General features: G+C 51.5%; 1 protein-coding gene across 1 annotated transcript in view; it reads right to left on the bottom strand.

The window, feature by feature from the left end:
* ADAMTS3 (ADAM metallopeptidase with thrombospondin type 1 motif 3) overlaps positions 1-12,420 on the bottom strand; it is a gene marked incomplete at its 5' end in the record, with an annotated part of 96,908 nt that extends 84,488 nt beyond the window's left edge. The window contains 3 exons of the mRNA XM_082482759.1: positions 3,837-4,237; positions 11,713-11,740; positions 12,352-12,420. Of these exons, the coding sequence (XP_082338885.1) occupies positions 3,837-4,237; positions 11,713-11,740; positions 12,352-12,420 (498 nt within the window). The remainder of the gene's footprint in view (positions 1-3,836; positions 4,238-11,712; positions 11,741-12,351) is intronic.
* Positions 12,421-13,084: the final 664 nt, after the last annotated feature.

Below are 13,084 nucleotides of genomic sequence, written 5' to 3'. Positions count from 1 at the left end.
AGGCACCATCAACACCGTCTGACGCCCTAAAACAGATACATTCAATTAAGTTCTTCAGGACCGTTTGAACGATTTCGTCTTTATACGGAGGACAAAAGGGAAGGTGCTACTCAGCTGTAAAGGGGGGAGGAGCCGGGCAGCTCGGGCAGGAAGGCCTGCCGTAACCTTCCGTAATACCCGCTCCCTCCCAGCCGGCCAGGCTGCCCAGGGAGGTGGTGGAGTCACCATCCCTGGAGGTATTTAAAAGCCGGGCAGACGTGGTGCTGAGGGACGTGGTTTGGTGGTGGGTTTGGCAGTGTCGGGTTGATGGTTGGACTTGATCTGAAAGGTCCCTTCCAGCCCAGATGATTGTAAGTCTGATGAGATGGACAGCAGGAGAGTACCAAGGTGAGATGTTACTGTGCAGGCGCTAAAAGGAAGGAAAAGCTGGAGGGAGACGTGGGAACACAAGAATTTAAGGGCTACGGCTATGCGAGGGGAGCACACGCGCCCCGCAAGCGCGGTCTGGGTAAAAGCTGAGCCTTCTGCCTGGCCCTGCCATGCCCACGCAACCGCGCGTCCTTCCAGCCTCCCAGCCCAGGCTGCCTCGCGGCGTTTCCTAAGCCAAAGCCCCAGACAGAAGAGGCAAAGGGTCAATCAGCGGACGGCAACCCAGGCTGCTGTCTGCGAAACTGCAATTTCACCACCCGCCCATCCAAGTTATTAAGTGCTTTTCTCCTCTTACCCTTCTCCGGTAAGAGATCCCCGGCTTCGGCTTCGCCAGCCCGCAGAGCCCAAGGATGCCGTTACCCTCAGCTGACGAACGGCAGCGCGACACCAGCATAAACTTCGAGAAAAAGTATCAGGTTTCTCACCAGCGCTCTTCCCTTCCCAATGCTGGATCGACGTTTCCCTGTTCCCGCGGCACCATGTGAACGCCATAAGCCTGCGGTGGCAGAGCGAGCTCCAGTGCCGGTGACGCAGCGGGTCGAGAAAAGCGGCCGTAGCGACAGCAGGTACCAGCGGTCCATGCCCAGCTCTGCAACCCCCACAGCCCTCCCCGAACCAGACACCGGGGAATCTTCTCCAGGCGCCGCCTCGGCTCCCGGAGGATGCTTCTGCCTCCCGACCGTGACTCAGTTACACCTTTTGCCGCCACTTTCACAGACATTGGATAAACTCTATCGATACTGTGACAATAAATATTGCTATTTTGACCCAAACAACAGCAGAAATACACAACAGGAACCCGAGGAAGTACCAGCTTTCTGAAACACCGTAATAAAAACAACGGGCAGCTTCCCCATGGCCAACGACGCGTTCTTTCGCTATGACAAGCACGTGCACGTGCGTGTGGTTTTTTTTTTAAAAGAACAGGGTTATTTTCAAGGGATATTAAGCAGATGTGAAGATAGGAATTTACAAAACCGATGGTATGTGCATGACTTTTACTCCAAAAGTAGAAATGTAAACTATTTCAAAACAAAAGGGTTCAAATAGTTTGGTTTTGAAATGTAAGTTTAGATACAGGAAGAGACCATGGGCCAAATCTTGCTTTCCTACTGCAAATCCCAATCGGTCCCTACATTTACAAACAAGCAACTGAAATTTAGCCCCCTTAAGTCCCTCGTAAGCATACACCTACCGCTGAGAGCAAACGCTAAACGCTACGAACTTCAGCGCTGTCTGAAGTACACATTAGCACAATACGGAATTCTGCCCCTCCGTCTGCAGGTGTCTCCTGAGTCGCGATTAAAAATCTCCTTATGCACAAAATGAAACTTGCGAGGTCTTTCGCTAATTCGTGGCAAGCCCAGTGCTGCTCTTCTTATCAAACTGCTTTTCTAATCTCTACTCGGAGATTCCCTTCCCTCTCCCCCGAAAGGTGCGAGCCTCGCTAGCTGCGCCGGAGAGGGTCTAAATTCCTCCGAAGGCGAAAATAAATCTCTCCAATAGACACCCGGCCCTAGAATTTCTCACTCTTGTTCCAGTTTCTGTTGAGCCATATTATCTCACTCTTCCCATCTTTAGGACACGCCGAGGATCAAATATTCTAGCTTGGTCGAGAGACGCGCAGTCCAGCAGCCGCGAAGCCAGAAACGCTAACTTCCGAGTTACTTCTGCTGACCTCGGAGCTGATGGGGGGGGGGGGGAGTAAGTTTGAAACCCCACCAGTCTTCAGGATGATTTATTTCTTTCCCACCCACTTGCTTAGAGCTCCCAAAGACTGTTACAGCAGCGAGCTGAAGGAAGCGAGCAAAAGTGCTTCAAAAAAAGGTGGGTTTTGTCATGTGAGCCACTCTCCTGCTCAAACAAGAGACACAGGTTCTCCTGGTCCAGTCCCTAAAACCACTGGACGCGCACGAAGGGCTCCTCCCGGGTGCTACGGGAGAAGAGCGGCAATAAGCCACGCAAGCGGGAAACCTCCAGTTCTTTACTGAGGACCCCTTTGGTATCTGCTGTCTTCTTACACAGTGGGACGTTTGGGAAGGCAGCAGCTACTGCAGATAACTGACAGCGCACCACGAGCAGCTTGTCAGCCACATGGCAACCTCTGCCAAAGCCGCCGGACTCCCTAATCTGATTCCATTTAATCCAGTTTATTGTCTTAAAGTGCCGTCTCGCTTCACACAAGGGCTCCGCTCAGGATTACCGCTGAAGTGCAGCTCTCGACCCCAGGGCCTCATTCATTGTAAGGACGAGCTCTGAAGCTGTATCCGTCCGGGCAGACCTCTGCACAGCACGCTGCCTACACATGCTCCTAAAAACCCCCAAACCCCAAAGGAAGCACAGCAAACTGACGGCAGTTGATAAGCTCAGATGTGAGTACCACCAGTACCTCCTTCCTTTAATTCAGGCGCGCGCAGCCCTCAGCTCCGAATGGGCAGTTTGAGACGCGCAGGCAACTCCTCGGGCAGTGCCCGAGGTTTGCTCGCCAGGACTTATCGCAAAACGGAATCAAACCATTAACGGGGCATGTGGGGGAAGAGGGAAACCGATTTCCAAGAAGGGATGCTTGGCGCGGGCTCGTTCACACGACTCCTCTGCTGAACAGCAGCGGAGTAACCGCTACATCAATCTTCCCGGATGCTGCAGTCATGTTCCAGCGCTGCTCCTGCTACGTACGGAGTACAAGGTAAGTATTGTTAGCTTGCTTTACCGCGTGATTGAATTAACGAATGGTATGCGCACTCAATCTATGCCCGGGCTTTCCATCTGGGATTTGTGTACCGCGCCACTCGTTGCATCCTCCGCAGCCGCAACGAAATACCACGCGCTCTCAACTAACACAGCGCAGGGCGGAGAACGAACCCTTTATAGACGCCAACCGCTCGGTCCTCTCATGACACCTTCCCATGAAACAAAACTGCATGTAAGAAAACAAAAAGCGTGCTTATTTTATAAATAAACCCTTTAAAGCTTAAATCCAGTGCTATTCTTGGACTGCACGGCAGCCCGCGATTTTGCTACCCGAGAAGTACATGGTGACAACTTGGATGCCAAATTCTATGTTTGCTCACCAAAAGGTTGTCTTTTAAGTGACTTAAAATGACTTCATTATTAATTTTCCCATTTGTAACACCTCCTGAAAGCAAAAAAAAGGAAAACCAACAAGAGGTAGGTTTGATTTCTCTCTCTCACACCAGTGACATTAAGGACTTGGCTCAAACTCAGAGAAATTACCCCAGAATAAAGCAGCAGGACGGTAGACACCAATATGTACTGAGCCGTTTTCTAAGGGATTTAGGAAATCAAGTTCTTGAAACGGTATCAGTAGCGATGTGCAGTTAAGAGCAACGAAAGCTGCGTACAAAGCGGCAAAACACCAGCCGTCAATGCCATTAAATGAGCCTTACCAGACCATCACAATTGCTAATAGCCACGGAAGCTCCGGGGATGTCAGTTATGTCTCCCACATAGGCGCAGTTGGTCCACAGGGGCTCTCTTTTCCATAAGCTCCCGGTAGCAGTCCTAGTCTGACTCGCGTTACCGCCATCCTTTCCACTTCCCACGGAGTCTTCGTACCACTCCACGACGGCCTCGGGAGCCACTAAACGAGTGTTGGGTTTCAGCCGGAGATGGAATTCCCTTCCAAACGCGGTGACGTTAAAATACAGCTGTTTGGGGCTCTGGGATACCTCCCGCGCTGATCTTCTTTGGTGACTCGCGGAGAGGATATTGGAGACGTAGCTTCCATCTGCGTTGGTGCTAATTGGAATCACTAACCCATACGGTCTCGGTCTGCTTTTTCGTAATTCTGCCAAGAGAAATACCCAAAACCAAACTAAAATTAGAACAAGAGCACGGAACGAGCTTGAAGACGTCTCCCCCTTCCAATATTCCCAAATTTAGGATGTCAGTTAGAGCTACTCTGAATCGCTCCACTGGCAAGTTCAGCTGAAGAACGATAAAAACCTGTATAGTTTTTCAAAGGACAAGGGACAGTGCCGCTTCCCACACCACCGTGCATGAAATGAGCTGCCAGACAGCTCGCGTGGATACGAGCACGCCAACGCAACGTCGGCACGCGTAAGGGACGTGTCACTGCGTGCTCTACCCGGGACACTGAGCCTTATAAATCGTCACTTGGGTACCCTACAGTAATACTCTTTAACACTATCAACTGTTATTATCAAAATGCTTTGGACTACTTTCACCCAGACGCCGTCAGAAAGAAGAAGAGCGTTTGACACGTCACCACGTTAAGCCAGCTATGACGAACCAGGGATAGCGAGAGAGGAAGGCCACGGCAACTCCAAGGAAAGCATACGGATCCCACCGAGGTGGACAAGCACCGGCACCGCTGCTCAGTTACGCACCTCAAATAAACACACACCACAAATGCGCCCGCAAAATACCCTCCACGCACCAACGTTTTCAAGAAGCGGGTCTTTCATGACTCTACTTTCCTAAAACTTACAGAGAAAACCCCAAAACATTCATTTACATTTATCTGGGGGGCTTCCTGGGGTTTAGGTTTGCTTAGTAGCCGCAGAAGAGGCGACAACCCTTTCGAATCCTCTTGTAAGAAATGCCACGCAACTCCTTCTCACACCCCGAGGAGAACCGCTCGCTCCTGTAGCGAGAATTCCATTAGGATTTAGTAAATGAAGAGTCACGCTTGGTTATAACTGCAATTTGCGCATGTATTTCCGCAGCCTTCGAAAACTGAAACGGGGAAAAGAATCCAGGGGATATGGCATACCGCTGATGAACGCATCGATGTCAGCAGTGGTACAAGGAGTAACTTCTCCCTCTCCAGATCTCCTCTAACAAATCCCCTTACCCAGCAACTTGCTCTTGCCCTTCCTTTTTGCGGAACTTGAGTAACGGAGTTCAAAAAGAGAAGTTAATTATTAAAAAAAAAAACAACAAACAAACCCACAACACGAATTTATGTACAAATTTGTACCTAAATCCTGCACTTACCCACACTACACAGAAGCTCTAAACCCCACAAAACCGCGCTCTGTCGATAGTACTAAAGAAACCTACAGAAGTGTAGGTAGCGCCCTACACACCAGGTGGGCTTCCCAGAAGTCCCTGCTCTCCGACCTCCCATCAGCATTGGAGCATCCCCGGGTACCTGAGCCGTGTGGCCAGGCAAGGCTGAGGGCAACCAATTCCGAGCAAAAGTTCTCTGAAGGCTCATCTGCTTCAGCAGAGGTGTTGGCCAAACGGTAGAGTAGACAAAGCCACAGCCCGGCATCAGGACACCTTATTTCCCATGACCTTCAAGTCGTTTCACACCGCTGTAAAACAAGTCCCTCAAACGAGTCGATCTTTTCTGCGAGACCTTGGTAACCCGCCAGTCATCAGGGTATTTGGTACCCAATTTTCACCCCGTAAAAGGAGAAGGGGAGACATTCCCGGGCCAGGTCAAGCTGTGGGCCAAACTGCTGCTAAGAACTGGACCAAAGCCTAAGTCTTATTACCTGTGTGATAGCGTTGAGTCAAAGAGAGTTGAGTCAAAGAGAGTTGAGTCAAAGAGAGTTGAGTCAAAGAGAGTTGAGTCAAAGAGAGTTGAGTCAAAGAGAGTTGAGTCAAAGAGAGTTGAGTCAAAGAGAGTTGAGTCAAAGACATGCAGCACTGAAATAATTATCCCCTAGCTCTCCTCTTCCCGAGAGAACTGGCTAAAGCCATATGAGAGTGATATTACTGATACTTTTCATTTAAAAAAAACCCTCCAGGATTGGGTAGTGCAGATGCCACCACTGAGAATTCCTCAAATAAATATACTTAATTAAATGAGCTAATTTTTACGTGCTCCCAGCATGAATCACACTTAGAACCGAGAATTAATAGAGAAAAAGCTCAGTAGCTCGATCCTCCCTCCTGGTAGCAGCGGCTGCTTATTTTAAGAGACACATTCAGTGAATAACTTTAGTAGGAAAACGTTCCTCGTGGCTTCATACAACAGTTTTTTTCTCCAGTTTTCTTTTATTCAGAGATTGAGGGATTTGACAGAAAACCAATGTACGGAACTAATAGGATATATATTTAAATTCTTGCACTGTAAATATCTTTACCTAATACGGAAATATGATATCCCAGGCAAGCGAAAAGTCCCTTATGGTTTCCCAGCCGGTTGTTGTGCAGACGTACCCCGCAGCCCCCAGCCAGCGGTCACAGGGTGGTTCGTAACAGCAGCCAACACCACCGACTCTGCCGTACACCTCCAAAATCCGGTTCTAAACCGTCCTAATTAGGACATTCTCCTTAGGATAATTCCCATCTAAAACACTGGGAATTCTGAGCGAGGACTGCTAACCTCCCTCCTTAGAGAAGGGACCAAATTAAACCCCTAAACTCATTTTTATTAATGAGACACCGGGAGAGAAGAGCTGCTGGGTTGTATATCTTAACTGGGTCAAAGCAAAAATTGAGATCCTCACGTTCCCCGCGCCGCAGCCCTGAGATTTCATTCACAGACTGACATTCCTCCTTTTACCTCCCCGAGATTCTTCGTGGCTTTTTTTTTTTTTATTATTATTTAAAAAAAAAAAAAAACAACCTGCAGTGTGCTCAGTGCCAGAGACCACAGTCTGATGATCAAATTCTGTGTTCGCCGCACAACTGAGAAACTGCATTGCCCATCTTGCAGCAGGATTCCCAGGCTTCTACTTGCGGGGGCAAAAAAAACCACACACAAAAAAAGAAGTTATTTAGCTAATAAGAAGAACAGCCAGCTAGCCACAAGAAGGTAGGAACAAAGGGTGGAAAATAAGAACTGTCAAGTTTTTGAGTCAGCAAAAGCCTTTTCCAGAGTCTCTAAATGCTGAGCTAGAAAAGGAAATGCCTTTTGTTCAAAGGCAATTAAAATTAAATGTGGCATGACTGAATACTGAAGACATCTAAACTCCTCCACGGACTTATGTTACCCTTTTTCCATAGACCGTATGGTCTTCGGAAATGCTATTCCAGCTGTAGGTGTTCCCTTTCCGAGGCTAAAATTTCAGAGCCGCTCTGTTCTGCTAATTCAAAGCTTACAGTAACCATCAGAGAAGAAACGCAGAGCAATAGAAAAAGCACTTAACTTCAAATTTTCTTCATTTTTTTTTTTTTTTCCATCTGGCTTTAAACTGCTGCTCCAGTTGCACAACGTTTAGGCTGAAAGGAAGCACTTAAGAAAGAACATCACATTCTTTCATTGTGTGCCAAAACATAATTAGCTAGAGAATGCCTCTGAAGAAGCCCGTCCGGACTTTTTTTTCCCTCAAATACACATTAAACCGAAGAATTAACACCGCTGGCTCACAGTAGTTGCTGTTGCACTGTAAAACAACTGTTGACGATGAAGGTTCAAAAGCCCTAAACCTTTTTTTTTTTTCTCTCCATAAAAATAATCTGCATTTGGAAGAGTAATTGTTTTTTTCCAAGATAAGATTTTTGTGAAATACATTGCTCAAAAATTGCTGATGGGGTTGCCCACAGCATAATTCCAAACGCATAAATAACCCCTCAGAAAGATTTCAAAAGCACAGTCTAAATAGAAATCACTGCAATCAGTGGAAGAGCGGCAACTTCGGAAAATTCAGGGGAATTATTTCAATCTCTAAACCAAGTCACCCAAGCTTGAAAACAGTGCTATTTTTCTTCTTTTCATAAGTACTTAAACCTCGTCTAGCGTTTGTTATTCCGATTGGGGATTTTTTCCTCACACTGCAGGTAAATAAATTGCGATAGCGGGACTCTCCTCTTCCCTGCCCTCTGCACTGCAGCCAGAGTTCTGCCTTTTCTGAACAAATTCACGTTCTGACCCCAAGAGCTCCTGCGCCTGTCACCGTGACCTCTGAAATTACATCCACCGAGCGGAAGTGCTGCCGCCATCACTTTTTCCCCAAACATTTTCCGAGCCATGGCCATGAGACGTAGATTAATTCCTACGTGCGGTAACCACACCTGCCTCTTTCTATTGCTCACAAATTATTTCGCTTCGGAACAGCAACGTGGAAACCTACTAAAATTCTAGCGGAAGCACAACTGTTTTGGCAGAGACCTCTCCTGGAGGACGTGTCCCAAGGTGGCTTGAGGGGTCGGGAAGGCAAAAGGACCGGACCCAACGTAACACCCCCAGCGCATCGCTGAGCCCGCGTCCTCTGAACGGCATCCACGAGCTACGATGCAATCGGATTGCCGCGTGGCAGACATCCAGCTTTGCGGTGGAAGCACTGGGGGAAAAAAAAAATAATTACCTGCTGCTGGAGGAATTAAGAGGACAGCGTTTCAATAAAAAGACTGTCACGGGTTGCCATGTTCTGAGAGATTACCCTTCCATCCCACAGATAACCCTAATGGGATGAGCGCAGAGCTGTTCCAGGCACTTAGCAAAGTGCTGCTTAACAGGAAGAAAAGATGCTGCAGCGACAGATGTCATCACCGTTTTCTGCCTCCATCGTTGGCTGGTGCCTTCCCGAAACGAAGGCCCCTCTCTTTCAACAACGCGGGTCACCTCCGAACTGCCGTTCGCTCCGTATTTGGCTGCCTTGAGGTGGCAGAAACGCCCATAGAGAGAAAGACAGGAGAGGAAAAGGGAGGTGGGTTTCTTGAGAACTGCCCCACCACTTGGCCTGCGGCACATTTCGGCGCCGGGCGCTGCAAGTCGCGTGGATGGCTGACAGCATGAAGAGAGGCCACCGCAGTGCAGTACACCTCTCGCTTAGTGTCCTCCTTCCTTCCCTTCGCCGCCCACTCGGCCCGGGGACACAGACGGCTCCAGAAATCATTTGTGGGATTTTCACAGCCTCCGTGTTTTATCCCGGCTGCCGTTGCGCGGGTCAGGCATCCCGGTTTTCTTCCAGAAGGAGCACCGAGCAGCGACGGAGCTCTGCCGTGCGGGAGGCGGAGGCAGGAGGAGGGAAGATGCAGCGCCAACACCTTCGGCCCTACTATTTCACCAGTGAAAACAGAACGATTTCCTCCTGACAGTTGCCATGCGTTGGCAGTACATTATGCATTAACACTATTAATTAAGCTTGGGTAACTCCCTATCTCTATCATTCATCCTGTACTGATATTTAAAAAAAAAAAAAAAAAAATCCTACATGCTTTAATTTGTTTCAGTGACTTTCTGGGCTCTGAGAAAAGATCAGCTGCCAACAGAGTCAGCCCTGGGCCAAATCAAAACACCCAACGCCCATGCAAAGTGACACTTAATTGGGACTTAAAAGTAGGACAGCCCATTCGGAGGCAATCCTCACGCAGGCTTTACTGTCGTCGTTAAAACTTTAAACTGAGGAAGCCATATTTTTTGAACCAGAATTTACAGGATTGACATTACTTTAAATATTAATGGTTTAAAAGCATAAAGGGTAGGACAAATCCCAATGACAGCAAGTATTAACGAGCTATCTGCGCTGCAAAAATACAACTTCCCCTCAACTAAACGCCATCGATCCCTGAAAGGCAGAGCTACTCGCAGACAGTCTGGCCTTGGTGAGCCACGGGACTCTCAGTTCTGCTGGCCACCAAAAGCCACCCAGATGCCGTGGAGGACACACGGATGGGCCAGCAGCTCTCCTGCCGGGCACCAACCAACCCTCAAATCCACCCCCAGGGGGTCCCGCGCCGCCTAGCCGCACCAGGGGACGTGTGGGACCATGGACTCGTGGATGTGAGGATGGACAGACCCACCAGCCAACGTCTTCTCCATCTGCCCCTTCCCAGGGAGAGGAGGGTGAGACCCCATCAGGCTCCAAAGCTCCCGAGGTCCCGCGAGAGCCCGGCGGAGCCTGTCTCACACGGAGCATGCCGACCCGGCGCTGGGGGCTCGGCCCGGGGTGCCCGATTCACCCTCTGCCACGCAAATTCAGCCCTCTCCTGCGGTTCCTGCGCGCCCCAGATGTTCCTGACTACAGCAATGATGCGACTGTGAACGAACGGAAAAAGTTAAAGGGAAAGAAAAGTTATTTTCCAGATTAAAGAACTTTGTCTGATGTACTGTATAATTTAAAAGACGCATTCCTGTATAGCTTATGGTTTCCGAAATTCAAATACAATCCATTTCTCATGGAAACGACTAGAAATTAAACACGGGCTCAGCATACCACTGGAAAAAATGTATGTTTGCCAGTTAGGTTTAAATGTACCTAACCGTCTCAATTCCCATTATTCACTGATCGCAGTGGAAACCAACCTAAGCCCAGAAAAATGCGGTGCCAGAACAGAAATTGAGACAAGAGCTCCAAAATTCAGAAAAATACTTGAAATTCTTTGCTGAACCAAAACCTCAGAATTGGAGGTCTAACGGCAACTGGGAACAGAATTGCCCGGGGTCCGCTCCCACCGCTTCTCTCACTGCAAAGCTCCAGCGCCGACACTCGCGCTCGACGGCACGCAGTGGTGGAAAGGCTCATTTCACGCCTGGGAGCGCTAAGGCGCGCGTGAGACGGCGCACCCTCGCACCGACACCCTGGGAGAGCGCGCCCCGTCTTCCGCGCCTCTCCACGACCTCAGTCCTCCTGCAGAGCGCTGCGTTATCCCTCAGTTTAAACGAACACGGATCTTCCGCAGCTAAACTTTGCGCGCGTGCTCCTAATTACACGAAGCTTCCCGTCCTTTGGAAAGAGTCAGAGAGACTGAAGTTTCGGTTGCAAAGTACCCCGCGGGCACGAGCGAGCTCCTCCTGCTTCAGTGCCCTCACTCATCCCAGCCCCCCCCCGTGCCGCCCCGCGCTTTCGTACCTAAGGGCGGCAATTTAAAACGCAAGAGCGAACGGCCACGGCTAAGCACGCAGCACACACACCGGGCCATCAGCAGAATATATGAGGCGGCCTCGGCACCAGACAAATTTTTTCCAGCTAAAAGAAAAGGTTGAACGCTTCCAAGACAGAAGAAAAATGGCACGAAGACGTGGTTTGCCCTGGCCACGCGCAGTAGGCATTTCCTCCTGCATTCAGAAATGAAGACAAAACGTCTGACCCGGAGCCGAGGCGCCGCGACACCGGAGCTAGTTTAAAGCACGCCGCAACTTTTAACTTCTGTTGGTTTACGTTTAAGAAGGGAAGCACGGACTTATCGGGATGCGAGGACGCATAATGAGAGGGGCATGCGAATTCAGGGCATGCCACATCGCTCCGAAACTACCAACGCTCCCAGGTGGAAACGGTGTGGGGGTACGCAAGGGGACGCTTGCCTGCATACAGATCACTTCTCCAGAAAACAAACCAGTTTGTTGAGCTTACTTCTTTTATTTCTGTTTTGACAGCAGCAACGAGAGTTAAAAAAACTTACCTATTTGGATGTGGCGTTCCTTACCAGCCTGCAGAAGAGAAAAGAAACACATGCACAAAGCCGTTAGTGAAATTACTCCGCGACGGGTGACAGCAGAGCGCTTCTACGAGCCCGAAAAACTACTTGCTCTCCAGCCGCACCATTTTTTACGGTTCTGCTTTTGGTTTCCAGGGATGGCGTTTTCCCTCAACTGCACGAACGGCTGTTCCCACCGATACATTAAGAGAGCCCGCAGTGAGTTTGAAATAAACAGGACCGCTAAGAAAACCCTGGTTTGTGCTATCGAACTGGTTTTATACGCGCTGACGCCGTGCCTAAAAGTTAGTTCGGCGCCCTGAGAAACGCCTTCGCGTCGGCGCGCAGCGATGGGTCGGGGGAATCGCGGGTGCCGCTCTGGAGGGGGGAAAAGGCAGCGGGACCCCCGTGGGGGACGCGGGGACCCCAGGGGGCGGGGGGGGGGGGGGCGATGGGGATGCTGCGGGGGACAAACCGGACGCGGAGAAAGGAGAAGGGGGGGCGGGGGGGGGGGGGGGGGGAAGGCGTCGGGGATGCGAAAGGGGGCGGCGGTCGGAGGCGCGGGAAGGGGAGGGGAGGGGGAGGCGGGGGAGGGGGGGACGGAGGGGTCCCGCCGGCACTCACCTGCCGGCCGGCGGCAGCGCGGACCCCCAGGAGCGCGGCTGCCGCTACCCAGAGGGGCAGGAGCACCATCACGGGGGACCGCCGCCCGGCCTGGCTGCTCCTCCCCGGCGGCGCCGTGCCCCGCTAGCCCCGGCTAGCCCCCGCTAGCCCCCGGGGCGGGCGGCGAGTCACCGCGCCGCCTGCTGTGGCCCGCTGCGCCCTGCCCGCGCCGCGCCGCCTCATAAAGCCGCCCCGGCTCCCGCCCGCCCCCCGGCGCCGCCCCGCACGGCACACCCACCGCGGGGGCGGGCACCGGCACCCGCACCCGCACCCGCTCCCGCACCTCGGGCCGCCCGCGGGGGGAGCGTGTCGCCCGCTGGAGCCCGGCATGGGCTGGGAGGGCAGCTTTGAAGCTCGCCCGGTGCCACCCCCCCGGCCCTGCCCCGGGCGGGGACACCTCCCCCCAGCCCAGGTTGCCCCAAGCCCCGTCCAGCCCGGCCTTGGACACCTCCGGGGATGGGGCAGCCACAGCTTCTGGGGCACCCTGCGCCAGGGGCTCACCGCCCCCACAGGAGAGAATTTCTCCCTAATATCTCATCTCCATCTCCCCTCTTCCAGTGTCAAACCATTCCCCCTCATCCCACGGATCCCCTCCCCGATCCAGAGTCCCTCCCCAGCTCTCCTGGAGCCCCTTTAGGCACTGGAAGGGGCTCTGAGGTCTCCCCGGAGCCTTCTCTTCCCCAGGCTGACCCCC

This window comes from Vanellus vanellus, assembly GCF_965231255.1.
Source record: "Vanellus vanellus genome assembly, chromosome: 4".
Lineage (NCBI taxonomy): Eukaryota > Metazoa > Chordata > Aves > Charadriiformes > Charadriidae > Vanellus > Vanellus vanellus.
This window is presented reverse-complemented; position numbering and strand designations above follow the sequence as displayed.